The 25,117-nt window shown below is 32.2% G+C and overlaps 3 protein-coding genes across 5 annotated transcripts; 1 reads left to right on the top strand and 2 right to left on the bottom strand.

Moving 5' to 3' along the window:
- Positions 1 to 2,444: 2,444 nt before the first annotated feature.
- Positions 2,445 to 11,921, top strand: LOC148237824 (uncharacterized). Of its 2 annotated transcripts, none has more exons than XM_088205086.1 (10): positions 2,445 to 2,523; positions 3,870 to 3,916; positions 4,018 to 4,215; positions 7,239 to 7,400; positions 7,469 to 7,653; positions 7,721 to 7,830; positions 8,352 to 9,049; positions 9,113 to 9,247; positions 9,315 to 10,373; positions 10,860 to 11,921. In XM_088205086.1, the coding sequence occupies exons 3-10, from the start codon at positions 4,035 to 4,037 to the stop codon at positions 10,994 to 10,996; spliced, it is 2,667 nt and encodes an 888-aa protein (XP_088061212.1). In that variant the 5' UTR covers positions 2,445 to 2,523; positions 3,870 to 3,916; positions 4,018 to 4,034; the 3' UTR covers positions 10,997 to 11,921. The 2 variants fall into 2 exon arrangements, with proteins under 2 accessions (XP_088061212.1, XP_088061211.1); XM_088205085.1 differs by having other exon boundaries at positions 7,709 to 7,830.
- On the bottom strand, positions 11,785 to 16,501 carry LOC148237823 (lysosomal Pro-X carboxypeptidase). Of its 2 annotated transcripts, XM_088205088.1 has the most exons (8): positions 16,194 to 16,501; positions 14,541 to 14,629; positions 14,307 to 14,467; positions 13,631 to 13,832; positions 13,154 to 13,400; positions 12,970 to 13,080; positions 11,953 to 12,367; positions 11,785 to 11,886 (listed from the first exon to the last, which is right to left on the bottom strand). In XM_088205088.1, exons 1-7 carry the CDS (start codon positions 16,407 to 16,409, stop codon positions 11,978 to 11,980), a joined length of 1,416 nt encoding a protein of 471 aa, XP_088061214.1. In that variant the 5' UTR covers positions 16,410 to 16,501; the 3' UTR covers positions 11,785 to 11,886; positions 11,953 to 11,977. The 2 variants fall into 2 exon arrangements, with proteins under 2 accessions (XP_088061214.1, XP_088061213.1); XM_088205087.1 differs by having other exon boundaries at positions 11,785 to 12,367.
- A 2,892-nt stretch (positions 16,502 to 19,393) lies between these two features.
- Positions 19,394 to 23,893, bottom strand: Nup43 (nucleoporin 43). The gene is made up of 3 exons (XM_088205540.1): positions 23,493 to 23,893; positions 20,076 to 20,250; positions 19,394 to 19,999 (listed from the first exon to the last, which is right to left on the bottom strand). Exons 1-3 carry the CDS (start codon positions 23,834 to 23,836, stop codon positions 19,460 to 19,462), a joined length of 1,059 nt encoding a protein of 352 aa, XP_088061666.1. The 5' UTR covers positions 23,837 to 23,893; the 3' UTR covers positions 19,394 to 19,459.
- Between the last annotated feature and the right edge of the window lie 1,224 nt (positions 23,894 to 25,117).

The raw sequence follows: 25,117 nt of genomic DNA, 5'->3' as shown, positions 1-25,117 counted from the left end.
AAAACGGTAATAACAACAGAGCGACGGCGGAGAATATACTTTGCTTGTTGTGACAATGTTGTAACCCCAACCAAACAAATTGCCACTAAAACACCTTTAAAATGACCCTGTAACCATCTGTTAACATTAAACTGACCTTGAGGTTAAAATACAAATCCTATTTTATAAATACTGGTTATTCTTTATGAATACATGCTGTAATTCAAACATACACTCATATACATAAACAGAGCCGGCCCGAGGGGCAGGCAGTACAGGCGATCGCCTGGGGCGCTAAATCTTGTGGGGCGCAATATTCACTTAAAATTATCAAACAATATTGTTAAAGAATATAATCTGATATTAGTTTTTTATACACTACTATGTACTCTTTAAATTATTTCACACGTAAAAAATCACGACAAAAAATAAATTATAAATTATTAAATACCCACAATCGCAAAAAAAAGCATGGTGTCAAATATAATATATTATTACTTTAATTTGAATTTTATTTTTGCGCTAATCAAGTATTAATAGGGGGAGGGGGGCGCAAATTTAGTTTTTGCCTGGGGCGCCAAATAACCTAGGGCCGGCCCTGTACATAAAGGTAATCCAATTTCAAATTCTGACTAAAAAAAACATAAATTTAAAAGCATCTTTGGATGGTAATTTATTAATCGAACATTTGATATATTTCATTAATTATGAAAAATATAATCAATTAAATGGTCATCTCTGGACAGCTAATTATTTCAATGTAATTTTCGATGACTTTTTCGTATATTTCGGGCAATATTTCGGTTATAACTTGGCGGATTTTGGTTTTTAGGTGCTCCAACTGTGAACTTTTACGCAAAACATTTAACGGTTCACCCGATGTGTGGCAAGTTGCGCCGTCTTGTTGAAACCATGTGTCTTCTACGTCAATATCTTCGAATTCTTGCTAAAAATAATTGGTTATCATGCGTCTATAGCACTCACCATTGTCTGACAGTCCGACCTTCATTATTTTAAAAAAAGTAAAGCCCAATGACGCTGTCTTACCACAATGCACACCAAACAGTCACGTTTTGGGCATGTTATGGTTTCTTGTGAATCGCATGTAATTTTTTCTCGCCCCATATGCAGAAATTTTGCTTATTAATATACTCAGAGAGGTGGAAATGTGCTTCATCAGAGAAGAAGAATTTTCTTCGAAAAATCAGCATCATCTTCTAGCTGTTCTAAAACCCATCTACGTAAATTCCTCGCTGTTAATACTTTCTGGACTTCAGTTGTTGTGTTATCTAAATTTTGTACGAGTGTATGTGCAAATCCAAGTGCAAAATGCGCCAAAGAGAGCCATAAGAAAAGCCCAAAAGTTGCGTAAGCCGACGAATCGACAATTTCAAGTCTTTAGGCGCGGGACGCTACGCAACGTGAGATTGCGCAGAAAAGGTTGATCAAATTATATCAAACATTGAACCCGACTCCTGTTTGTTTCACAATTTCGCTGGCCCATTTCCCCTCTAAACGTGTGAGAGCATTTATAGAAATCGCCTTACTTGTTCTAAAGTAGAAAAAATTTGATTTAGAATGCTAATGAAAAGTGTGTGCTTTTCCATCAGGATATTGTCAGAGGGGTTTTTAATTGGTACCCCATCCTTTTTATATACCAGACCTTTATTCGTTTTTAAGCCGAAAATAATACCCGGGATGGTGACGATATTGTTAGTTGAAAAAATTGTCGCAGAACCTCATTCAACAGAGACTAGTATGAAGCGCTTTTATTAAAATGGGATAATGCAATTACAGTATCGATCGATGGATCAAGTGTAAGTAATAAAAATAGTATTGGGTCGAATAATAATATAAAATTTATGAATATTCTTTTCTTGTATTACGAAGAGATGTTAATTATACGAATTATTATAAATTACAAATTACAGAAAAAGGGCGCTTAATCGGGAATATGACTACATACTATACGAATTATTATAAATTACAAATTACAGAAAAAGAGCGCTTAATTGCAAATTTGTTAAGACGCTTAAAAGTCAAATTTGCTTTGTCATTAATTAGAAATGATTTGCATTTTTTTCAAGAGATAAGATATTCAAAAAATAGTTTTTATTAATTATAGAATATTCTAGAACTAATCAGCAAATTGATGTTAGATAAATAAGAAAGCATAAAATTAATGGTAGTGTGGTTATTTAATATTGATTTTTTTAATCGATAGCAGTTAATTTTGAATATTCATTGAGAATAATTTTAAATTTAAATTTACAAAAATAAATATCTCATTTAAAACGTAGAATTCCTACAATAAAACGCAAAATTGAATTAACGTTTCACATTATAATAATATTTCATACTTTTAATAGACAACGCAAGTAGTTATCTATTATTAATTAAAATTTTCAATTGGTCATCGACGATCAATATCATTTTTTTGTTGATGGTAACACTCTCTTTGTATTAGTCGCAAAAGTGACGTGCGGTACGAGGAGGTGTTTTGCGTCGCAGCTGCAGTTGGTGTTCGACGTCTGGAGGAGACGAGTGAGTTCTTATTTTCACTTTACACGAACTGGCGTTAGTGTATCTATTTAGTTATGTCCGCGCGTCTCTCGTTCGACGCGGACGATTGAAATGTAACGTATTTTCGGTAAACATCAAAACATGATTATTGATTTGATGTCGTAAGCAATGTTTTGCGATATATTTGGTGCTATTAGTATCGGTCGGGAATTTTATCGCGTGAAAAGTCGATTTATCGACATATTGCGAGTTATTGCGTGTTCGATTGAGTCATCGCGATGAAAAAGCGTTTTCGGCGGCCGCCATTGTTTTCGGCGGCCGCCATTGTTTTCGTAATGGCGGATCATGTTTTTTTTCAATCTTTATTTTATGCTATAGATCGTTCGTATCGCTAATATTATTACGATTTAACGTTACATTTCACAATTAATAATCGCCTATCGTTTACGGCACTTGACATCACAAATTAAAACAACTACCTTCTAATTAACCACCTTCTATTATATCCCATAACCTCACTTTAGTACGATATAAGATAAATATCATGTATTTACACTAAAATGGACCATTTCAGTACCATCAGTATGTTGCATCAGTAATCGTCATTGATGAATAATGATTTTGCATTGTATGTAGTTTTGTAGCTCTTATGTACTTTTTCACTTTATCACTAAAGGGCGTAATTCATATTAATTAAATTCGCAAATTTGCACTCTTTTCTGGTGCTATTTTACCGGGAATTATCTTGAGAGATACGTCCATTTAAAAATAAATTGTTCCATAAAACGAATTGTTTGTTCGTTGCAAAGAGTTATTCATAAGGGTTTCACAGTTCTTACCAATGTTTTCTCGCACCTAATCTGTCCAACAGTAATGCACAAATAATTATTTTATATGTTGCTCATTAATATTGTCTTCAAACTCAATGTACATTAGGCGCTTGTATACACAAGTGTTTGTATAAGTCGATTCGTTTACATTTGTGTTTGTTTAAACATTGTTTCTATTCACAGGTATGGCTTTTAGGTATATTTCCCTAAAACTTGTCTAAAAATGACTTTTATTTTATCCACTTCGTTCTAGAAAAATATAAAGATTGCAACATGTCATGACTTGGTAATTTCTATCAATGAGTAAAAATTAACCTTTTAAATTTATATCAAAAATCAATAATTAAGTTGTCGTTAGTAAAATCTGAACACGCAAAAAGGCTAGGTAACTAGGGCTTATACAAAAGTTATTTATGTATAATTATGATTACGCTAATAAGTTTTTAAATGACCAGTAATGTGTTAATTGCAATTTTTATAAGGCATTTATTAATAACAACAATTATTACTAAATAGACATGTATTTTTTTTTTGCAGTACTTGGACGTTACAAGTGTTTTTACAGTTTCTGCAGAAAACTTGAGGTTTGTATTTTTAATATAACATAATGAATTGCATATCGCTGATTTTCTTTCATCACTATAAAATAAACAATTTGTTTAATATTTTATTTGATTTTCTGCAGAAACTAGAGGATCAACGATGGACGAAATAATAACGACCACTTTTAAAGTGGCCTTTGAGATCGGCGGGGATGTTGAATTTCGTTACTTGAACATCGAGAAGAAATTCGAAACGAACTTATTATATTTGCAATCTAAACTTAATCAAGAATTTCCTTGTCTGCAAGCAAGTCCACCCAATTATAAAATAAATTGGCAAGGTAAAGAAATATGTATCTGTACTAGCTTTCATACCGTGCTTTGCCCGTGTTTCGTTCCCATTTTATTGTATTATTCAACACAACCATAACATTGAAAATTGAAAGTCTATTGAAATTCGAATGGAAATTTTTGCAGAAAAAGAATAATGTCCAAACAGCTTCTTTCATGGTGACGATACACAAATTCCCATGCAGGTCAACGAGAACCTCTTTGCTTTTTTATATCATGTAATCGATCATTGCGTACATCTAGGCTAATTTCAGGGAATCGCTATTTTGACATACAATATATTTTACACGGTGGATATGTTTCGGAGACCACTATTTAACACATTGTTTGCGGAACACGTAAAAAAATTTTTTTAATTGTTGCTGGTATGCGGGACCCATAAAAATACGTTTTTTGTTGACTGGAGGTGGAAGTCGGGTAACATATTTATACAGGTTATTTTTAAGACGGATATTATTGCTCTCGGTTAGATCACAGTTCACAAAGCACTTATATATTATTTTTTTGTATACGAATAATTGTAATAAAAATCAATATAGTTTGTTATATATTTTTTTGTCAAATAATAAACTATTCTTTTATTTCACATAGTCAAAACTTTGAAACAAATCGTATTTATGCCAGATTTTTAATGGGCTACTTTTGTACTGCAACTTTTTTTTATAAACCTTTTCAAACCTTTTTTTTATACCTGGATAGGGATGGTTCATTGACATGGGGTTGACAGAAAGGATATTTATCAGACCTGTCGCATTGTGTTAGTTTTACTTAATGGTTCTTTGATAAATCATTTGAGTTTGAAAACGTAGTATATGTTGAGCTTAAAATTTTAAATTGTATTAAATTATATTAGATAATTTAAAAGTTATGACGATTTTTTTGCACACAAGTAATTATGCACGAGACCTGTTTTAACCCGCGCCTCGCGAGATATGGCATCCAATTATACCCGTAAACAAATATGTTTAAAAACAATTTTCTTGATTAAGAAGTTATCAATATGTTTCTGACTTCACTAATATAAACTAATATAAAGCATATTATTGTGTACTACAGATAGTAGATATATTATGATAAATGTATTTGTTTATAATTACTTTTATTTTTATTGAAAAGAAAACCATATAATAAATGAATTGATCTGTTTCTTGCTGTAAAAAAATGATCTGGAAATAAAAATATAACAATTAATAGTACAAGGTTGAGTCAAAAGAAAACCTTCAATTTGTTTTATCTCAATGTACCAAACTAAAAAATAATCATTTTTTTACATCTTCATTGTATTCAATAAATGTTTTATAGTGCTTTAAAAGTACAATTTCATTCACTGAAATCATTGAAGACGAGTATGCAGCTATTTTAAGTACAGCTCTGGAATCATTGAACATGGCATATACACTAATGTTGCGATCATGTCTTTTTGATTCAATTTCAGCATTAATATCCCTCTTGAGCACGTCTTATGCATGTCGAGTTAAATGTTCCTAAAATATCTCTAATCTTTATCGGAGATAGTTGCTTATGGAATTTCTTCAGTTTTGATGAGGTATGGTGCTATTCTTTGCTCGCTTTTTTTTTTGTTTCTTGCTGGCCGCAATGAACCAGGTTTTCATTTCCAGGCATGCAACTTTCATTTGTCGGTAAATTTTAATGGTTTTCATCTCAAAAAAAGCAACAATGCTTCTCCGGTTCTATGCATGTTGCAAATGCAGAAGTAATTTCAAGCTACTGCTCTGCCTGACTATTGATATAACTCAAATTACAGGACAACTTTTAAGGTTTTATTTTGACTTTTATTTTTGGATATCAGATTTTATTTGTAGGAATTTGGGTTCAATCAATATATATTTAGGATAGATCTAAAATTTCAATTGTTATATGGATCCTGAATATATACAATTCGCAACGTTGTATCATAATATAATGTATACGAAAGAATAAAAATAATATTTATCTTAGTAGGTTTATAGAATTTTTGTGGATTGTTTTAAAACCCAATATCAAAAGTGCCAATCTTATTAGAGACTTGTTGATTTAAGATCAAAACAATATAGCAAAGTGTCAAATATCAACTGTCTGTTTTTTTTTTGCAAGATTTTGTCTACCATCTTCTGGTGCTATGAAGGTTTCATTTAAATTTACAATAATTATTTAATATATAGTAGTTATAGTATCCACATTTAATATACGTACACACATGGGCTTTTTTGCCATCTAAATTGATAGTTTCCACCAAAATTATATCCAACAGCTTTCATTTCCTTCCGGCTTTGCCTGCGTTTTGTTCCCAGTTATATTACATCCTTTAACGCTTGCTTTTATTGAATATTTGCATCTGCCAACTCATAGAAGTTTTTGATGCATTGCAACATTAAATTGACCGTGATAAACATATTCATCTCACAATTCAATTTCTGTGTCTATTTCCTGAGGAAGACTAGACAAATTGTAAATATCATTAGGATTCTGGTAATTAATACTTTATTGCCTGCTCAATCATCGTTCCGTTGCACAGTTTTGGTGGATCTAGTAATAGAGGTTCCAAACTTTGGGGTGAGTTTGTGCTATGGTAATCTATTTACATCCACACAATTTAAAAAGTTGACTGCTAACTGGCGGGCTCCTTTGAGTTAAATAAAAATATTGCGACTGGCAATCATCTCTTAAATTGATAAATTTATTTCACTGGCTTAAATATTGCTCGTATACGAAATCGTTCTTAATCGTAATGTATTAATAAAAATTTGGATAAACATGCTTAATAAGTTTGCATAAATCAGTCACAAGCTTCCCAAACACATATTTTTCATTACTTTTGTTTTTGATAATTTTGTTTTCGGAACGTAATTTAAATAATTATAATAATTCTTACTTAAACATTATTCTATAGAAAAAGTTGCATTGACCTAGAAATTCGCAGCAGAACGTTCTGTTAATAAATATATCACTAGAGTTTTCATTCGTGAATTTTTAGTGAGACGGATGTAATACGATTTTGTAAATCTTTTTTCAGATTATGAGGGTGACAATGTTGCCATAAACAGCGATGAAGCCTTAGCTTTCGCTCTGAAGTCGATGCCTGACATAAAAAAGCTCCGTGTAATCTACGTCGATCCAAACAATGCCGGAGATCAGATCGTGAAAGAGATTCATGGATTCATTACATCCACCCGCAGTGAGTTTACTGAAAGCTTAGTTAAACCTTAATAGTAGTTTTGATTATATTTTAATTTTTTTTTATAGAGCGGGGATCTAACAGTCGCACGCAACATGTCGGCATCATGTGCGACTCTTGTAATGGCGAAATATTTGGATATCGGTACAAGTGTCTGATATGCCCCGACTTTGATTTGTGTCAAAAGTGCGAATCGCAGAATAAGCACTCGGTTCATTATATGCTTCGTATTCCGAAGCCCGTGCGCTCTCTGGTAAGTAATTGCGCTATTAAATTATGAGTTTATTTATATTTTATAAATAATACAGTTTTCGTTAAAGCCGTGCGATTTGAAAGGATCGAAGCTCGGCGAATGGCTGAACAATCACATTAAGAAGGGTAACAAAGATGAGGGACAAGATTTTTCATATGGCAAGAAACACTGCAAAGGGTATGCTTTAATATTTTTAACAATTAGTTAATATAAAATATCTAGTGTTATACATATTCTTGAATCAGTATCAGACATTTATAAGGCTTCTTTACTGGATATATAAAAATTATACAGATATGTCTCAATAAAAGTTATAGTTAACTGACATTTGGTTACTACTTTATTGAGATAGCTTGTTTCTATGGTGCTACTTGTTATCTTGAGAGTATTGTATTTTAGTTTTATAAAAATAAGACATTCGGTGAAAGTAGTTTCGTGTTCAGATATAAATATATTAACATCAAATAAGATATGTCCATAATTAAAATATAAATGAATATTATTTTAGAATACTATTGTATGATTTTTCATTAAATTTAATAAATATGGTGTAATATCTATCAAAATAGCTAATGTGTTATGAGTTTTGCATTATATTCAAAAGTGTAGTATGTCTGATATTGATTCTAGATGTCATTTATATTTTTTAATGATTGTTTCCCGAATTAATTGCTACTAAACACGTTGTAATTTAACAGTAAAACAAGCGATAGGGAGAGACGCTGCAGATTCACTCTTCCTGCCAATTTATTCCAAAATCAAGCTCATCCGAACTTGTACCAAAAGCTCGGTGAATATTTCAACGAGTTTACAAATTTGGCCGGCGAATTAAAAACGGCGAATGAGGAAGAGGCTAGAGAAGCGTGGGCTAAGGCCAAGGCTACCCAAAAGCAGGCGACCACTTCTAACGAGCTTAAGAAAGAGAGCGCTTCGACTTCGCAACAAAACGTGACTGCTTCTAAAAGCGATCCGCCTCAAGCGGACTTTGCTTCTCAGAGTGAGCCGATCGAAGTGAACGTGAGTGTTCCTCAAAAGAAACCGATCGAAATGGATGCAACTACTTCCCAAAATCCATCCGATTACCAAAACCAGGCTAAGTTGCTTAATGCTACTATCGCCTCGATCATTGACAATATTATGGACGCAAATTTGCAAGCCAAATTACCGATACCAGTTGACGCCACTCCAGTTGCAAAAGATGTAGCTGCTGAAATTGTTAAAAATAAAGCTCCCATAGTTGAAAATAAAGCTCCCATAGTCGAAAATAAACCATCCATTTTTAAAGTCAGCAAGAAGAAGGTATCGGTCGTGGACTGCAGCGATAGTTCATCCGATGAGTCTATGACTCTGAAGTCAGAAAACGAATGGACTATGGTGAATTCAGATGAGTCCAATGGTAATTTTCAAGTTGAGATTCGCATGTTTTGTGTAAAATAAAGATAATTTATATACTTTATAGAATCAGCACAATTGGATGCCGTATTGAAGGAAAAGAAGGAAGACATGGATGCCATTATTGATGCGTTTCGCAAGAAGATGGAAGTATGCAAAGGAGAGGTTAAAGTGACTACGCTAAATCCAGAGGAATCCAATGGTAATATTTTAGTTGAAATTCTCGTGTCTTGTGTGAAATATATAATGGTAATTTATGTACTTTTTAGAAGAGCCACCAATGAATGTCATGTTGAACGAAAACAAGGAAGACTTGAATACCTTTCTTAATGCATTTCGCAAGAACATTGAAGTATGCACAGAGGAAGTTAAATTGACCAAGGACGATTTACAAAATAAAGAAACCAGATTCGTATTGCTTGATCCACCGCCAATCGATTCCGCAATGCCAACAATCGATTCTGCAATGCCGCCAATCGATTCCGCAATGCCGCCAATCGAATCCGCAACCCCACCAATGGATTCTGCAATCCCGCCAATCCGTATCACCGTGACGCCAATCCGTAACACCATGCAGCCAAACAATACGATGCCGATCCATTTCATCAATTCTATGGAAATGTTCAAAGAATGTCCAACGGAAACTGGAACTGCGCCACCGGGTGCTCTAAATCACGAATCCAGGAATTTCACATATATTCCCAATTTTACTGCAGCTGGTAACGTGCCACCTTCAGAAATGCCGCAGCCAATATTCGGTTTCTGCTCACCTCAGATTCCTAACTATGTATCGCCGCAGTTTCCTCCGCCGATTCCCTCTCACGTGCACAATTCTGTGTTTATGGCTTCAAATCAGACTCACCCGATGTCAACGCCGTTCAACAACAGCGTTTACTCCAGTGGTAACAACATGTTTCACCCAGTCGGGGTTGGATACCCACCCGGATACATGCCTGTCATTCCGCGCGGAAACTATGCACCAAACAGGGTTCCACCCATGGGCGAAGCCATGCGTCCGCCGAATGTGACTGTGACCAATTCTCATGCTAACACTATATTGACAGGCGTCAGAAATCCGAAACAATCCTCTCGTGATTTGTCTAGAAAAGCGACATTGCCGTTGTCTACTTTGACTTCCGTAGCCAACCCGCAAACACCAACTGTAGCCAGTGTGAACACTTCCACTTCATTCTACCAAAATTACCTTACATCTGACGATCGTTTGGTGAGAAATGAAGTAAACATCCCCGAAAACCCGACTCGTCTCATCAATAACCAATCAAATACAAATACCGCTGGTGACACTGCTGAAGTTCGTCACGCTCCAAGTTAGTATAATCAATAAAAGTATTGAGTTAGTTAATAACTACACTATTTGCGCCAACACAGTCAGTTTGAGAGCTATCCATTTCATCATTATTCATAATTTAGAAAGAGATTGCAAGCTTGCCCCTACAATTAGCTCTAAATCACACGATACGGACATATGTTCGATATATTTATCTTTACTCCTGTTTATATTTAGATAGCTCTCGAACTGACTTAATGCAAATCAAGTATAGGTCCAACTAATCAACTTGTATATTTGCTTAGTGAACGATAAGCATCATTATTGTTGATGATACTTTTTTTGTTAATCATTGTTTTTCCTTCACTAATCAAAAAACTAATGATGTATTTTAAACTACTGCCAATTTTAGAGTAATTTTGTTTCACTTTTACTGTTTTCATTTGACTCACCTGTGTGATTAAATCTAGTTATGTTATAAATAGAAAATATTAATTTGGAATTTAAAATATTAATTATGTTGCAGATGCACGTATAGCCGATGTGCTGAGGAAAATGATTGACATGGGCTTTTCCAATGAAAATGGCGTGCTACTCAACATTTTGGAAAATTTGGATGGCGACGTTAATGCCACAATCGATTTTCTTTCTACGCAAAAGTAGATTAGTTTTGAAGGGGGATTGTATCTTGGTTTTTATATTATAATTAAGGAATATTGAGGATTCATTTTATATTATTTGAGATTTTTTTTAAATTCTATTCCATTACATTACTGTGTAAGCATTTATTTAGGTTTTGTTTTATCTGTAGATTCAGATATTGATGTTGATCTGAATGGTAGTTGAAGGTTTATAATATATAATACGGTAATTAACAATTTTATCTATCCATTACATTTTAAGCAATTAGAAATAATTTGACGATTAAATATTCCCATATTTAAAAATGGTAAACAGTAGAAATAAAATACACATAATTCCACATATTTGTTTTTAAATAAAATTAAAGAATTATTAAAATTACATCTTTAAAACATTAGTGCTTATTTTTTTCAATTATTCCTATGTACATACATTTTTATAATTGTGATTTTTTAAATTAGATGTATCTGTTTTTTGTTGCTTTGTGCCTTTTATTATGTTTTATTATTGATATATATTTTTAAAAAATAATATTTAATGAATAAGTATTTTAAATTTTACTTAAAATAATATTTCACAGTGAGTGTAAAACGTAAAAAGTGTAAAAATTAGAAGAAAATTATAAATATTGAAATTTAACATTGCACATTTAGATTACTAAATAAAAAGTAAAAAAGAAAACATTAGTTTAAAAATCTGTTCTTATATTTCGAAAATAATTGGTATTTACAGTTACTGTTGTACACTCACTGTGCGATGTCTAAATTATAAGTTTGATGAAGGTTGGTTACAGGTGAAGAAGGAAGAAATATGTGCATTATTTTTATTCCGTAGTATATAATATAATAAAAATATTACATTATAAAATATTAAACATTATATTCAATTATATGTAAGAAATTCTTGTTCATCTTAAAAAAGAACAATAAAGATAAATGTTCAATAAGTTATTTTTTTTATTTTATTACCAATGTTACCTTAATTGAATTAAGCTGTTGATATTTACTTCACTTTTGACTGTTGTATCCATTTTTTAATCATATCCATGTGGAATTTTCTGGCTATCTTCACCGAAAATGGATCGTTAATGTTCGGCTCCATCAGATCCAAGTGATGCGCTCCTTCCGGAATGATGATCGCTATCGTTTGCTTGTTGAGAGTCCTCATGACTCCGCCGCTCGCCCACGGATCGAGAAGTCCGTTGCTGAAGACTATGTTTGTTGCAAATTTCAACTTGTCGCCGCCGTATTCCTGAATTGGCAAAGTGTACGCCGGCGTGACGTTCCACTTCTTCTTGCAATATGTGTTGAAGTTTTCATCACTCCATGTAGAATTTTCAAACATATCTAGCACTCCGGTCGAACACATGGGCATTACCATTTCCGAACAGGCCTTTGAACATATTGAAATAAAACTAAGGTGAGGCACAAGTTTGTTTATGGTTTATAAAGCAGATATATTCACAATTCCTTTTATAGTAATGTTGTCAACAAAGGTTACTTTAAATTTAAGTTCAAGTGTTTTATTGGGAAAGATGGAATCAAAAAAACCTATGTTTTTATTTGCAAAGTTATCTTTTAACGATAACACTGTGCAGTAAAAATGCACCCATGGAATTTTGAAATAATAAATTAGAACAACAGACTAGTCATAGAAGACATCTGGCTTTGAATCTTGTGTTTTTCAATTTGTATTGTGTTACAGAGATGGAAATCAGTGGTTATTAAATGATTATAATTCTGATCAATCAGCATAGATTAGGATTTCCTAGATTTTTATCATATCACGGATGAATAATTAAAATAAAATCAAGCTTGGTCACGTATACTGATATCTATTGATTGTATGCTGTAACGGAAGATTTACAAAAAAATAATAATGGAATTGAGACTGAAAAATTATGTTGGTATAAAAATACCTCTCGTTTAATAAATTACTATTAAAGAAACCACAAAAACTGAACATGTATGTTATTGATTCTGTATTTATATTACCTGATAGTCCCATCCCTCATCATCTAACCCACTTGGATAAGTTGAACCGAGGTTGTTACACTTAGTACTTCCCGTAAAGTTAGTGTAAACACTTATGGCTGAAAATAGTGACTGTAAAATAAAAATAATATTATCTCATCATTATCAATATTGTAGCGATAAATTCAATATGATGATTATTTACTTGTAATAGTTGATCATCGCTAAGTGAAGTGTTGCGAATATATTGACACATTGTCATAACAGGATATGCCGGCAACGGTGCTAAGAAATCGTTTGCATAAGGATAGTTAACCATCGCTAGGTTTGTATAAATATTCACGAGCCAACTTATGACGGTATCGACGACATTTTTATCGTCTTGAGACGCTTTGCATATATTGTATTCTTTGAAGAACCAATCTTTTCCGGTTTGAGTGCTTAATTTCTTCCTGAAAAATTATATACATATATATGTCGCTTTAAAATAAATTGCATTAGTAAAAAATATACTATATGTAAATAATTAATGTTGGAATCAGTTCATAATTTTTTTGAAAAATCAATTGTCTTTCATCATAATGATATTTTAATTACATTGAAGTTTATCTAATTACTATACATATAAGCAAAATTTGATTGTTCATTTATATACTTATTTTATATTTAAAAATTACTATACCTTAAGATAGACCACGATTTTCTTATATTATCCGAACAACTTGCATTGGCTGATTTAAAATTAGCCGTTACGATCCTGTTAAAAATATCGCATTCCACTAATCCTTTAAATTGCAAAATTGGAGCGGATGCTGCAATCGCTCCGGTTACAATGTGAGGATATTTCATTCGGATGTAGGCAGATAACATCCCTCCATATGATCCTATTATAATAAATTATATATTTTAAGCATGTATAATAAGTCTAATCCAAAAGTGTCCGACCTTATTCAGTCTGAATTGGGTGGCTTATAAAACTTGGACTCTACTACTATTGATTTTTGCCAGACTACGCATACCATCGGTGGCAGTTCAATTGTGTTTAATAGACCAAAGAAGAGTTTAATGATTGAAGGTCAGGTGAGATCTACAAGTTTTCAATAGCACAAATCCCAAATCAAGCGATTAATAATGAATGGTCGAACAATAGATAGAATAATATTGAAGTGAGAATTTCGTTAATTCCATATGATATATTTTGACAAAGAGCTAAAAAGAGAAACAGCGTTAAAATATGATGAAAGCGCTGCTGACAGAATGTATAAAAGTACTAGGTTTTGAACTAATAAGATTTATAAGTCAATTTATTGGCATAAGGTCGAACAATTTTTGATCAGCATATGTGTATAAAATCTCACCACCAATAGCAATCACAGGATTATTGCTGTTTTCACTACTGTTTTTAAGTAAATGTGATATTAAATTTACATAATCTGCAAGGGCCTGAGATGATGTCAAATAACCAACGTTGTTTAAGTTGTAGGAGTCTTTATCGAATGGTAGTGATTTTCCATAGTATCTAAAATTAAAATGATGTTTTTTACAGTTATTAAATAATATTATTGTTTTACTAAATGAAACTGTTTTATTACCTATGTTCTGCAAAAATTATCAATGCATTTAACTCTGGCGCAAAATTCCAAATGAGTCCCGTATGCTCTGCAAATAATTCAATAGTACCCTAAAAATGGAATTGAGTGTTATTAGTAATAATACTTATGGAGATCATAGCCGATACTGAATCTGCAGTCTATTGTATAAAAGAAAGTACTGATTTACAACAAAATTGTAGGTGTCAGAATCGGGCAGCGGTGCCGAATGAGAGTAGTAGAGCCTATAAGTTTTTAGAATTGAGTCTCTCTAATCTCTGGTTCCTCGTGGTCAGCTGAGTTGAATTAATAAAAGTCAAGAGGTAAGATTTTTATACTGGTCCCGTCTCCCATTGGTCTCATAAAAGCGCTCAAACGCATTTAGATTTCCATCGGACGCCATGAGTTGATAAGTTACAACGCCAAAATAAGGTCCTCATGTTCACCTCTCAAAAGCGTACATTCCCACAACACATGATCAGAGTTCTGTCGTTCGTATCCACATGGGCAAACTGGGTTCATCCCCCATACTATTATTTTATTATTTTCAGAGTTGATGGAATTATTTCCTTTTTGGAGAGAATAAGGCTTTCACCATTGGCATATATCAGAAATGTAATTAATGAAATGTTTGTATACACAAATACCTTAGCTGAAATATATATGAGGTCTATTATTCATAAAAGTATCATGGTGACCTGATCAAAACATAGTTTATGATAGTTGTCAGTTATCAGAATCTATTTAATTGTAATACTTTTGTAAAAGTGTACAGATAAGAAAAATATTTTATTATCATACATACAATATAAAATCCCAATAAAAAGTATAAGCCAGATAATAAAGGCATTATTATTTGGTAACTAAAATTTACTACTATTCTAAAATATGCACATTTTAGTACTCATTATCAATACATATAATATTTTCAATTTCCAATGGTTAAGAAATCTATTGCACATTTTATAACAAATTACAATTTAAATTAGTTTTTCTGCATTGCGATTCCAAAGAATCGGCATACTCAAACATGCACCTATTTAGAAAGACTAAATGTTGAGTATCGGTTAAATAATGATAGTTGAAAAATGTATGACGGGCTTATTTGGTGAAAGCAGACCAATAAAATGATTTTGTTAAATGCTATCTACTGACTGTGTGTTTTGAACAGAATATAGTCATAACTAACATTCCTCATGTGGTGGAAGTATGTATGTAATATGAAGCTACATTAACCCTTTCACCTCGGATGATATTTTTGTGCGACATTTCGAAATTTTCTAATATGTGGGGGAGCACCTATTTATGCCATAAGTTATTTTAATATTATTTCAATAAATCAAAGTGTTTTTCAACCATGAATTATACAAAAATATATATTACAATGTCCAATGCATACTGGCGATTTTATTGATGACTTCTATAGGTGTCATCCGCTGTCAAAGGGATAATAGTTGCACCGCTATGGTTTTCTCAAATATAAAAGTATTTTTAAGTATGTTTTTATATAAAATCATCAATTCATTTCTATTTTTCTAGGGGCGCTGCAATTTCGCAAGCCTTGAACCATTCTTCGATAACCTTTTGCGATATTTCGAAGCCAGATGTCAAGAAATATAATTGACTCGTGTATAAATATCAATTTGAACTACCCACCTCGTTTCCTGTGTAGAATAATATAGGTCCATTCTGGCGGTCCCAATACGTGTCGTTCATGAGATATCTAAGCTTGAACGTCTTGTTGGTGGCAAAGCTAAAGTGGTCTAGTGGTGTTTCTATGTATTCGGTTTTGTAAAATCTTTCCTTCTTGCTGACCGCCAAAGAGAACGACAAACATAGCGCAAAGAGCGCTAAACAAAATCTAGCTGACATGTTTCTCCACTCAGGCTCGTATAGCCACTGAGCGATTATATATTATTTTTATATTCTATCGTAGTGTGTACATATGTATGTACGGTCAAAGAATGACACATGTAATTCAATCAGAAATGGTAAATCTTTTTGATGGGTTACAAGTATAGTTAAGCAATGTTAATCAATTAATTCAATTTTATCTTGTTGAACATGATTTAATATTAAATTTGTGGCAATTAAATGATTAATCTTTTTTCTATATACATATAGATAATGTTTTGTGTTTATTATTTCTTAACTGTATTACAGTAAGAGGTGGAAACTAAGTGGCGTAAAACCACATAGTGCGTGAGCGCTGGGATTAAAAACCTTCATTTTAAAATACAAATACATATTCACAATTATTTAAAAAATAAAAAAACAATTAAAATTTTCCCCCAAACGACATACATGCGGAAATTAATAATTCAGAATATATATTATATGCTGAGTTTTAGCACAAATGCGGATTCGCCCTCTTTACAAAAATACCTAATCACTGTAGAGATGATAGACCGACAACTGGCGTCGCCAAGTGTCACTTTGCTATATTTTATAGATTCATTTGTCTGACGGAATTATCTTACAGTTTATACTAAGGGATTTTAAACATAAATACTTTCGTCGATGATTTGAGAGTGATTTCGAGAAGGGATGGAGATTTTCTATGCACATCGGGGGCTTTTGCCCCCCTTAAATTTAGCTAGGAAAATGTATCGCCAGGGCAACAGTAGAGCAGCGCTTTGTCAAGGGGTGGAACCCATTAAAATTCTTAAATGTATAAAAGTTCAGTATGGTTAAGCATGTCTGTCACTCCAGCAAGTGTACAAGTCTAAGTTCCTAGCACTGTTCTCGAATATGTCGGATACACTGTATCAGTTGAAGACGTCGTTAAGGAACATCCCCTAATAACTGAATGAAATCACATCAGCTTAAATAACGACGTATCGATAATACCTGCGAACAAACATAAGTCATACTCGCCAGATCTTATTATTCATTATTAGATATTTGAACTGCTCAAAAATTAAGAAAGAGGCTCAAGTCAAATGAAAGGATGCAGCAGGCGGTGCATGAATAACTGCGCATTCTAAAATATATTCTTTAAAGATTTATCATTTTATTAAACCACATGGGGACAACGTAGAAAAATAATGGACGTTTGTTGACCACTGCATAAAATTCTAAGAAAGATTCTCAATTTGAGATAAATTGAACATCAAGGTTTTCATTTAATAAAATATTAATAAGAAAATTACTATAAAAATGTACAATAAGCCCTAAATCAGTTAAGAACTTCTTAATAAAAGAAAATTCAGAAGCATTTTTAGTACCTAATAAAAATAGCAAGGTTTATCAGAAAAACGTTATTTCCGCATTGACATTGCTATTGGAGATATTTTATTTAGAAAGGTATCAGTGTTATTAATCATACGTTTCTATTTCTTAAAAGTAAAATGTACAAAACTACATTGTTTACATCTGTGTTTAATATTAATAATAAATAGTTAGGGAGATCGGTTTAAGTCTATATATTATATGTTTGAGATGGTAAAAAGGGAGAGCTAGCGTTGTAGTTCTGCCATTGATTACAGTTTATCATGATGCTGAATAAATATGAAAATATATCATATTGCGCCAATAATTTGCGTGTATTAATCTATGATTTAAAATATTGCTACTGCTTACGAGCATGTTATACGAAATCATGAGCGGTTTCAGGTTGAGTCAGATGGAGAAACGGAGATTAGTATAATAACTACCTAATAACTATACTTGCCGTATACTCAGTAAGTATATCGCAAGCACAGTATAACACAGCCATGTCACCCAAGTCCCACTGACGCTGACGATGAATTAATAATTCAAAATTTACTATTAAAAAAGGACTTATATTGAAAAAAACTTATGTTCTAATTCTTTAGACCAGTGCTCAGATTTTAAATTCTAATAAATAAAATATTTTTTGCGGTGGCAAAAACTGACTTTTCAATTAACTAATTTTTACCTGGCCCCCGAAAATTTTATTTGAAGAAAATTATTTGCTTCGAGTGAATATTGTCATATTAGCTTTGTTTTAGATTAACAATAGATTTACGGCACCCATCAAATTGACGGATTTCTGATTTGATTTGTATCAGACAGTTTTTTGTATCATTTGATTTGTATCAGAGACTTTTTATATTTAAACAATGCAAGTATACAAATAATTAAATTAACACTATTTTTATTTTTGGAAACTTCTTATTTTTGAAATTTTTTTTTCTATTTTTAATGACACCCGTCAAATTGACGGGTTTATGCCCGTAAACTTACTGTTAAAAGAGTGTCTTACTTTTTAATGTTTGAGGAAGTTACTGAGTAGGTTTATAGTTCATTCTAGGATACATCTTAAAAGTATTATAAGTATTCATATAAGTGTAATAATCATTTCCACTAAATAATTCAAAACAGTTCTTACAATGTACCTTACTGTTTAATTTAAAAATATAAAATAATAGTAATAAAGTTTGAGGAGCACTGGTTTGATACTGAGTCAATTTGCAATTATGTTATTTACATAAGCATCCAATAATAATACATAATATTTTTGATGATGGATTATTTTGAATATTTGTTCGGTAAGTTTTATAGCAAATAGTAATTTATGTTAGTTATTAAAAAATCCAGTGACTCATATGGTTTACAACATTGATGATTTCAATTTTCACTTACTTGCTAATTATTCATACATTAATATATGTCAGCTCATATTGTGTATAATATATATGTTATTTTACTCTATAAACAATTTTAAAGTTAATTGCCTCTTACGTAATTTTATAAGTTTAGATTAAATTATTGTTTAAATAATCTTCCTAATGATGAACTTCGATAAACTAATGAATGACATGTGTGAGTTATCTACACAAAAAATTCTTAGAACTATTAATCTTTATTCGATGATAATAAATAGAAGCATGTTTTAAAAATAAAATATTTATTTTTAAATAATTAGACATAAATTAATAACTATTTTAATACAAAAATTACGTAAAAACATTATTTATTAAATATACAGCTTCGTTATCGCAACCGCATATAACTCTATTCTTATTGCAGTCTAAAGAGTTGACAGATTTGTGCAGATCGGCCATCAGAGAAGAGACTTCCAAGTTGGATCTATCCTCGTCGTTCATCAACCAAGGATTGATAGTGGATTCGTTCATTGAAACGGAAGCTGTGGTCGTAATATGTTTCGACATTGTCGAAGTGTTCCAATGCCAAAGTTCTCCACTGGCCGAACACGTGAACAATCTCTGCGGATGATCGGGATGAAACTGGATTTCTGTGACGGCTCCGGAATGAGCGTTGAGCAAAGAAGCCGGATACGTATTGACGCGTAGATCCCACACGGCTAAAGCGCCGTTTTCGCTACCGGCTAAAACCAAATGGCGTTGAGTCGGATGGTTGATAATGGACGTGGCCGCCACCTGATCTCCGCTCAGTAAAAATGTCGAAGAAGGACTATTGCTTTGCGATCGAAGATCCCAGATTTTCATCTGACCTCGGAGGTTTCCAGTGATGACCTTAAATCAATTTATAAATTTAATATTGTGTAAATAACAGTATATTTTTTATATGTTGTATTTAGTACGTAATTACCTCATTGTGTTTGAGAAAACAAACACAGTGTAAAGTACAACTGTCTGCATTGTCGATGTGTCTGACAACTTGCGCTCGATGGGTACTGAGAAAATTCATTCTGCCGTCTTCGCCAATTGTGACGAGGTCGCCGTCTAATGTTGCTATTCCAGTGCAAGGACTGGGTGAACCATCACTGAAAAATAAATAGTTTTAATTTAATAAAAGTTAACTGACAAGGCAACTTCTCGCAATAAAAATATCTCATATAAACTTTATATATGTAATTAATGGTTCCACCGCTAGATAGTATTATATGTTAGTTTTCCAGTGAAAGCATACAGGCGGCCCTCGACTTTCGGACGTTCGACTTTCGCACAATTCGCTATTTCGCACATTTAAAAAAAACAATTTTTTTAAATTAAATTTTTTTTTTAAATTAAATAAAATATAAACACGAGTGAGAAACGGAAAAAACTTGTGTTGATACGAACAAAAATAAATCAAGGACTCATAAACTTCACACGATTCAAGACAAAGATGGAAATTATTAGACGTTCTGATAGCGGTGAATCTTTTGCTTCAATCGGACGTTCGTACGATACAAACAAGTCTACGATATGTTCAATTATGCAAAATAAAAATATAATTAAGAAATTCGTTCAAAATTGTGAAAAATAAAGATATATTTCCGCAATCTTTAAAGATATGTTTCCAAAAATCACAGCAAAAAAAAACATGGATGAAAGGGAAAATCTTTGTCATCGTGGATCGATGACCAACATCAAAAATATGTCCCTCTGAGTATTTCAATTATTCAAGCAAAAGCTCTTATTTTGCACAAAGATTGGAAGGATAGATTAAAAAAAGGTTTTAACACGGTTTTTCAAGCAAGTAACGGTTGATTTTATAATTTTAAAATGAGCTATTCTTTTCATAATATTAAATTTACCTGAGAATCGGCTGATGCGGATAAAGATGCTGCAAAAGAATTTATTTCCTAATTATCCAAAATTATTGAAGATTGAGAATATTCCTCTAGCCAAATATTTAATGTAGATGAGACAGGTTTATTTTGGAAAACTTTAACAAGGAAGAAAAGAAAAAGAATAGTGGAAAACAGTTAGCTCTTGATAACTTTTCAAAGGAAACACCCGCAAACCCCATTTAAACGTGTCTCTTAAACGCCTCTGAAACATCTTATATTTACATGATAAATAAATATTTTAAAATACACACAATTTCAATTTTTTTTACTTCCCTCGACTTTCGTACATTCAACATTCGCACACATTTTCAGGAACCAATTATGTACGAAAGTCGAGGGCCGCCTGTACAGAGGAGTTGGAGTCAAGAAAAATGTACTGACTTTAACTATTGTTTAAAAATATAATATAATAATATGGAGGTAGGACAAATACACATAATAACATAAATATAGAAATACATATTACAAAGCTCAGTGTAAAAAAGCGAAATATTTCTAAGCAACTTTTACAACAAAAGCAGGTCATTCAACAAAGTAATTATAGATACAAATTATTGCTGATTTAATTTATCTGTTATATGAGCCCATAATTCTCACTGAATCTCTCATGGCTCGTACCATCCAGCTCCTTTAAACATTCGCTAACAAAAAGACGTGTTTCGGCTGGTACAGTTAATGTGGGATGATGCACTTTTGTTGAAGTATGCGTCACCCATATATTAAAATGACATATTGGGGTAGCCTATCAACCTTACTCTACCTTTGACTACTCTTGACAATAACCACCGTAGAAATCCAAGTAATTGTACAACAAGAACGTTTTTAGTGCAACCAACATACAGTATTTTCATCAGGGGCGTGCCATTGGGGTAAATTGAAATAAATAAATGTATAAAATGCCTTTTGGAAGTCTTCATAAGCACTTCATATAAGCACTTGGAGGGAAATTTCAGGGCAATAATAATTCAAAAAATATTTTTTTATAGCAATCCAATACGACATCATGAAAGTTGAATAAAAAAATTCTGCCACTGGCATGTGGTTTTGATCGGATGGCGCAAATCAATATAATGAAATTAATTTCACAATCAATTTGTCAGTTAATGCAAATAACAGTATAATGTATAGCGTTTTTAAGTGTTGTGAAGAAGATTAAAAGATTTTTTAATAAAATGACAGCCATCAGAAATTTTATTATATATGCATATATTTCTCAAATATAATACATACATACATAATATTTCAATCAAATGGCATAAAACGCATGAGACATCAAACAACTCCTATTAAATAATATAATAGCCTATAAACTCGATGGGTACAATAAGAAAAAAGTGGGTATTTATGAGCCATTAAATAAAGGTCATCATCAAATATTATCAGTTAACTTATACAGAATAATTAATTATAAATTAAATAAAAAGCTACAATGTTTTTGAAAATGATTGATTTGCTGAAAACATTTTTTAAATATTATCTAAAATTGTATTAAAAATTATATTTTTGAATTTTTCTTCCGGACTATTGCTACACTCATCTACGCATTGATAAGTAAACAATCGTTTCTCGCTATGTGTTCTTTTTTCTGCAAATATTGGTTCTACATCTAATATTTTTGCTAATTCCGTTCTCTCGTATTAAGCTTTATTAAACCCATTGACATAATATTCAGTTTAAAATTCTGTACACGATTTTAACATTGTTACTGCTAATTATAAATTCATACTTTTAGCTTGCATTGATTTACTAACTAAATTGATGTCATGCAAGATGTCGTATCAAATTATGAGAAATGAATAAGCTGAAAGCTGTCCAAATAAGGATAAAGCTTAATGTTTAAGGGATGATTTATCAATGAACGATACATATGAATACCATTCCATTGTCATCTCTTCCTATACAAACTTTCATTAACGCGTTGAACAGGGTCAGGTATCAATGCACTTACCCGATATCAGAAAAAAGTAACGGTACTTTACTTTGAAAATCGCTCTTGTTTTCAACATTTTTTCAATTCATTCTCTAATTTTGCTTAAAACTAACTGAGGATGATAAATTGCGCCCACCTCCGACTGGTCCAGGCTATACTACATGACCATCTATAACTTTCGACAACCTGTTACGATAAGGTGACCATATTTTGAAAATAATAAGCGACACTAAAAATAAAAAAAGGTTATTGGAAATTTTTGTTTATTTAGAGATGTTGCAGGAGTTAAAAAAAAACATTTTTGTTTTAAGACAAAGGAACGCAAAAAATTTGAAGACAATTCTTCTCAAAGGAGGATATTTGGTCACCTTACTATAAAATAACAAATCGTTCAAAATTTTTGTTCTTCTTGAAAAAAAATGTCAATTTTTTCAGTGTCCTTTGCATTAATTTTTTTTTGCATAATAAATATAAATTCAAAACAGATTCCATATTGCAGAATTATTAATAAGATACATACTCAAAGACGTGAAGGTTTCTCCACCCTCTGATCTCTTTGAGATCAGGTAGTCCAAGTAGGAGTACGTCTCCGCGGGACGTCGCCACAGCAGCCGTCTGCGCTCCCACAACATTGAGTAGCAGAAGACCCGATACGTCTCCTTCGACGGGGGCTGAGCGAACGGGCCTCAGTCCAGTGTCGCACTCCTCGTCGCGCTCGTCCTCCAGCGTCCATAGACGCACGAAGTTGTCGCTGTTGTCCCAGCTGCCGCTGAGGAAGGCGTTGCTGTCCTCGTACTCGGCGGGCAGCCATCGCACCTTGCTGATCTTCTCCGAAGCGAAAGCGCCCTGGACATCTATCGACATAGCGGCTTTTAACCTATAAACGTCAAATTCAAAATGACTGCCGGAACGCGTTCGCAATCGCGCGGCGACAGGCGCTCGTATATGTATGTTCGTAAACATACTTTTTAAAACCCTTTTACTTAAATCGAGTGTCCCATTTTCAGTACAGCTCATTATTTTTTAGTACTTACTGAAGTTTTATATATTACTATTATTTAATTTATATTTATTTTTAGCGAATTGTGAAACGTAGCGCAAATAACAAACGTATGTAATATTTTAATAATTTTCCATATCATTTATAAAACCCGTTATTTGTTTTATTTCTGAGAATGTTTCTAGTAATATTAAGAAATAAATAAAATAATTAACCTAACTGTACAATATTCCCTTAGCCGTATTTATTATCACATACTAAACATCTATGCTTAGATTATTGCTATTTCCAGTAATAATTCTTTTTACAGTCTTATTTATTTTTAAATGATTATTAAAATAAATTTGGTATTAAAAATATTATTTTTAAATTTTTATTAAAAATATAAAAATGTTAATTTATAATATATGATACTTGCAGCATCTGACCATTCAAATATTTTAATCACACTTTTACAACTAGTAAATATTTTTTTTATTTTAAACTACTATTTTTTGTAACATAGCTTTATTTATTTCTCTAATGAGTGATTTAGATTATCTGTGAAGATAGAGTTTTATCTGCCTTTTGGTGTCAGAAAAGGCAACAAATTGAATGATCAGAATTTAAATCAATTTTGGATAAGAATAATAATCAAATCTCAGTCAGAATTTTATTAACAGATAGAATAAAAATGGCATACGGTCCGAATAAAAATAATGAATGGTCATAATTACATTATTCAGATTCAGAATAAATAGCAAATGATTTGAGTAAGAATAGCTTCTGGTCAGAATAAAAATATAAGACGATCATAAATAAAATATAATACGATCATGTGAATTAAAAAATTATAATTTGAAATCCCTGGGTAACCAAATATTCAGTGGCGTAGCTAAAGTATGTGCCGCCCAGGGCGATCCTTAAAATTTCCGCCCCCCCCCCATATATTTTTTGCAGAATCATAAAATCAACATTTCTTAAAATAATAAATTGGTTATTATTAAGCTTTTGTTATTCGTGAATTTATATATGTTTTAGTGCATTCAGGGTTAAGAACCACACTGGACGATTCCGTCACGAATATGCCGCCCTCAAGCAAGTGCCGCCCGGGGCGGCCCGCCCCCTCCGCGCCACCATAGCTACGCCACTGCAAATATTCCTTT

Source organism: Plectrocnemia conspersa, unplaced genomic scaffold (assembly GCF_051122295.1).
Source record: "Plectrocnemia conspersa isolate PC_06_02 unplaced genomic scaffold, ASM5112229v1 ptg000002l, whole genome shotgun sequence".
NCBI classification, from domain to species: Eukaryota; Metazoa; Arthropoda; class Insecta; order Trichoptera; family Polycentropodidae; genus Plectrocnemia; species Plectrocnemia conspersa.
The sequence above is the reverse complement of the archived record's forward strand: the minus strand, read 5'-3'. Positions and strand labels throughout refer to the sequence as shown.

Bases quoted from the DNA above. Each gene is read 5' to 3' on its own strand.
- LOC148237823 (XM_088205087.1), bottom strand. From the start codon at position 16,409: ATGTCAGCTAGATTTTGTTTAGCGCTCTTTGCGCTATGTTTGTCGTTC. The intron at 14,468-14,540 runs GTAATAAAACAG...TTTTAATTTTAG, and splicing joins ATAATTTTTGCAGAACATAG to ATACTATGGAAAATCACTAC. The intron at 13,081-13,153 runs GTAAATAATCAT...TTTATTTTACAG, and splicing joins GCGATGATCAACTATTACAA to TCACTATTTTCAGCCATAAG.
- LOC148237824 (XM_088205085.1), top strand. From the start codon at position 4,035: ATGGACGAAATAATAACGACCACTTTTAAAGTGGCCTTTGAGATCGGC. The intron at 4,216-7,238 runs GTAAAGAAATAT...ATCTTTTTTCAG, and splicing joins TTATAAAATAAATTGGCAAG to ATTATGAGGGTGACAATGTT. The intron at 7,831-8,351 runs GTATGCTTTAAT...GTAATTTAACAG, and splicing joins GGCAAGAAACACTGCAAAGG to TAAAACAAGCGATAGGGAGA.
- Nup43 (XM_088205540.1), bottom strand. From the start codon at position 23,836: ATGTCGATAGATGTCCAGGGCGCTTTCGCTTCGGAGAAGATCAGCAAG. The intron at 20,251-23,492 runs GTATGTATCTTA...TTTATTTTTCAG, and splicing joins AGAAACCTTCACGTCTTTGA to TGATGGTTCACCCAGTCCTT. The intron at 20,000-20,075 runs GTAATTACGTAC...AATTGATTTAAG, and splicing joins GTTTTCTCAAACACAATGAG to GTCATCACTGGAAACCTCCG.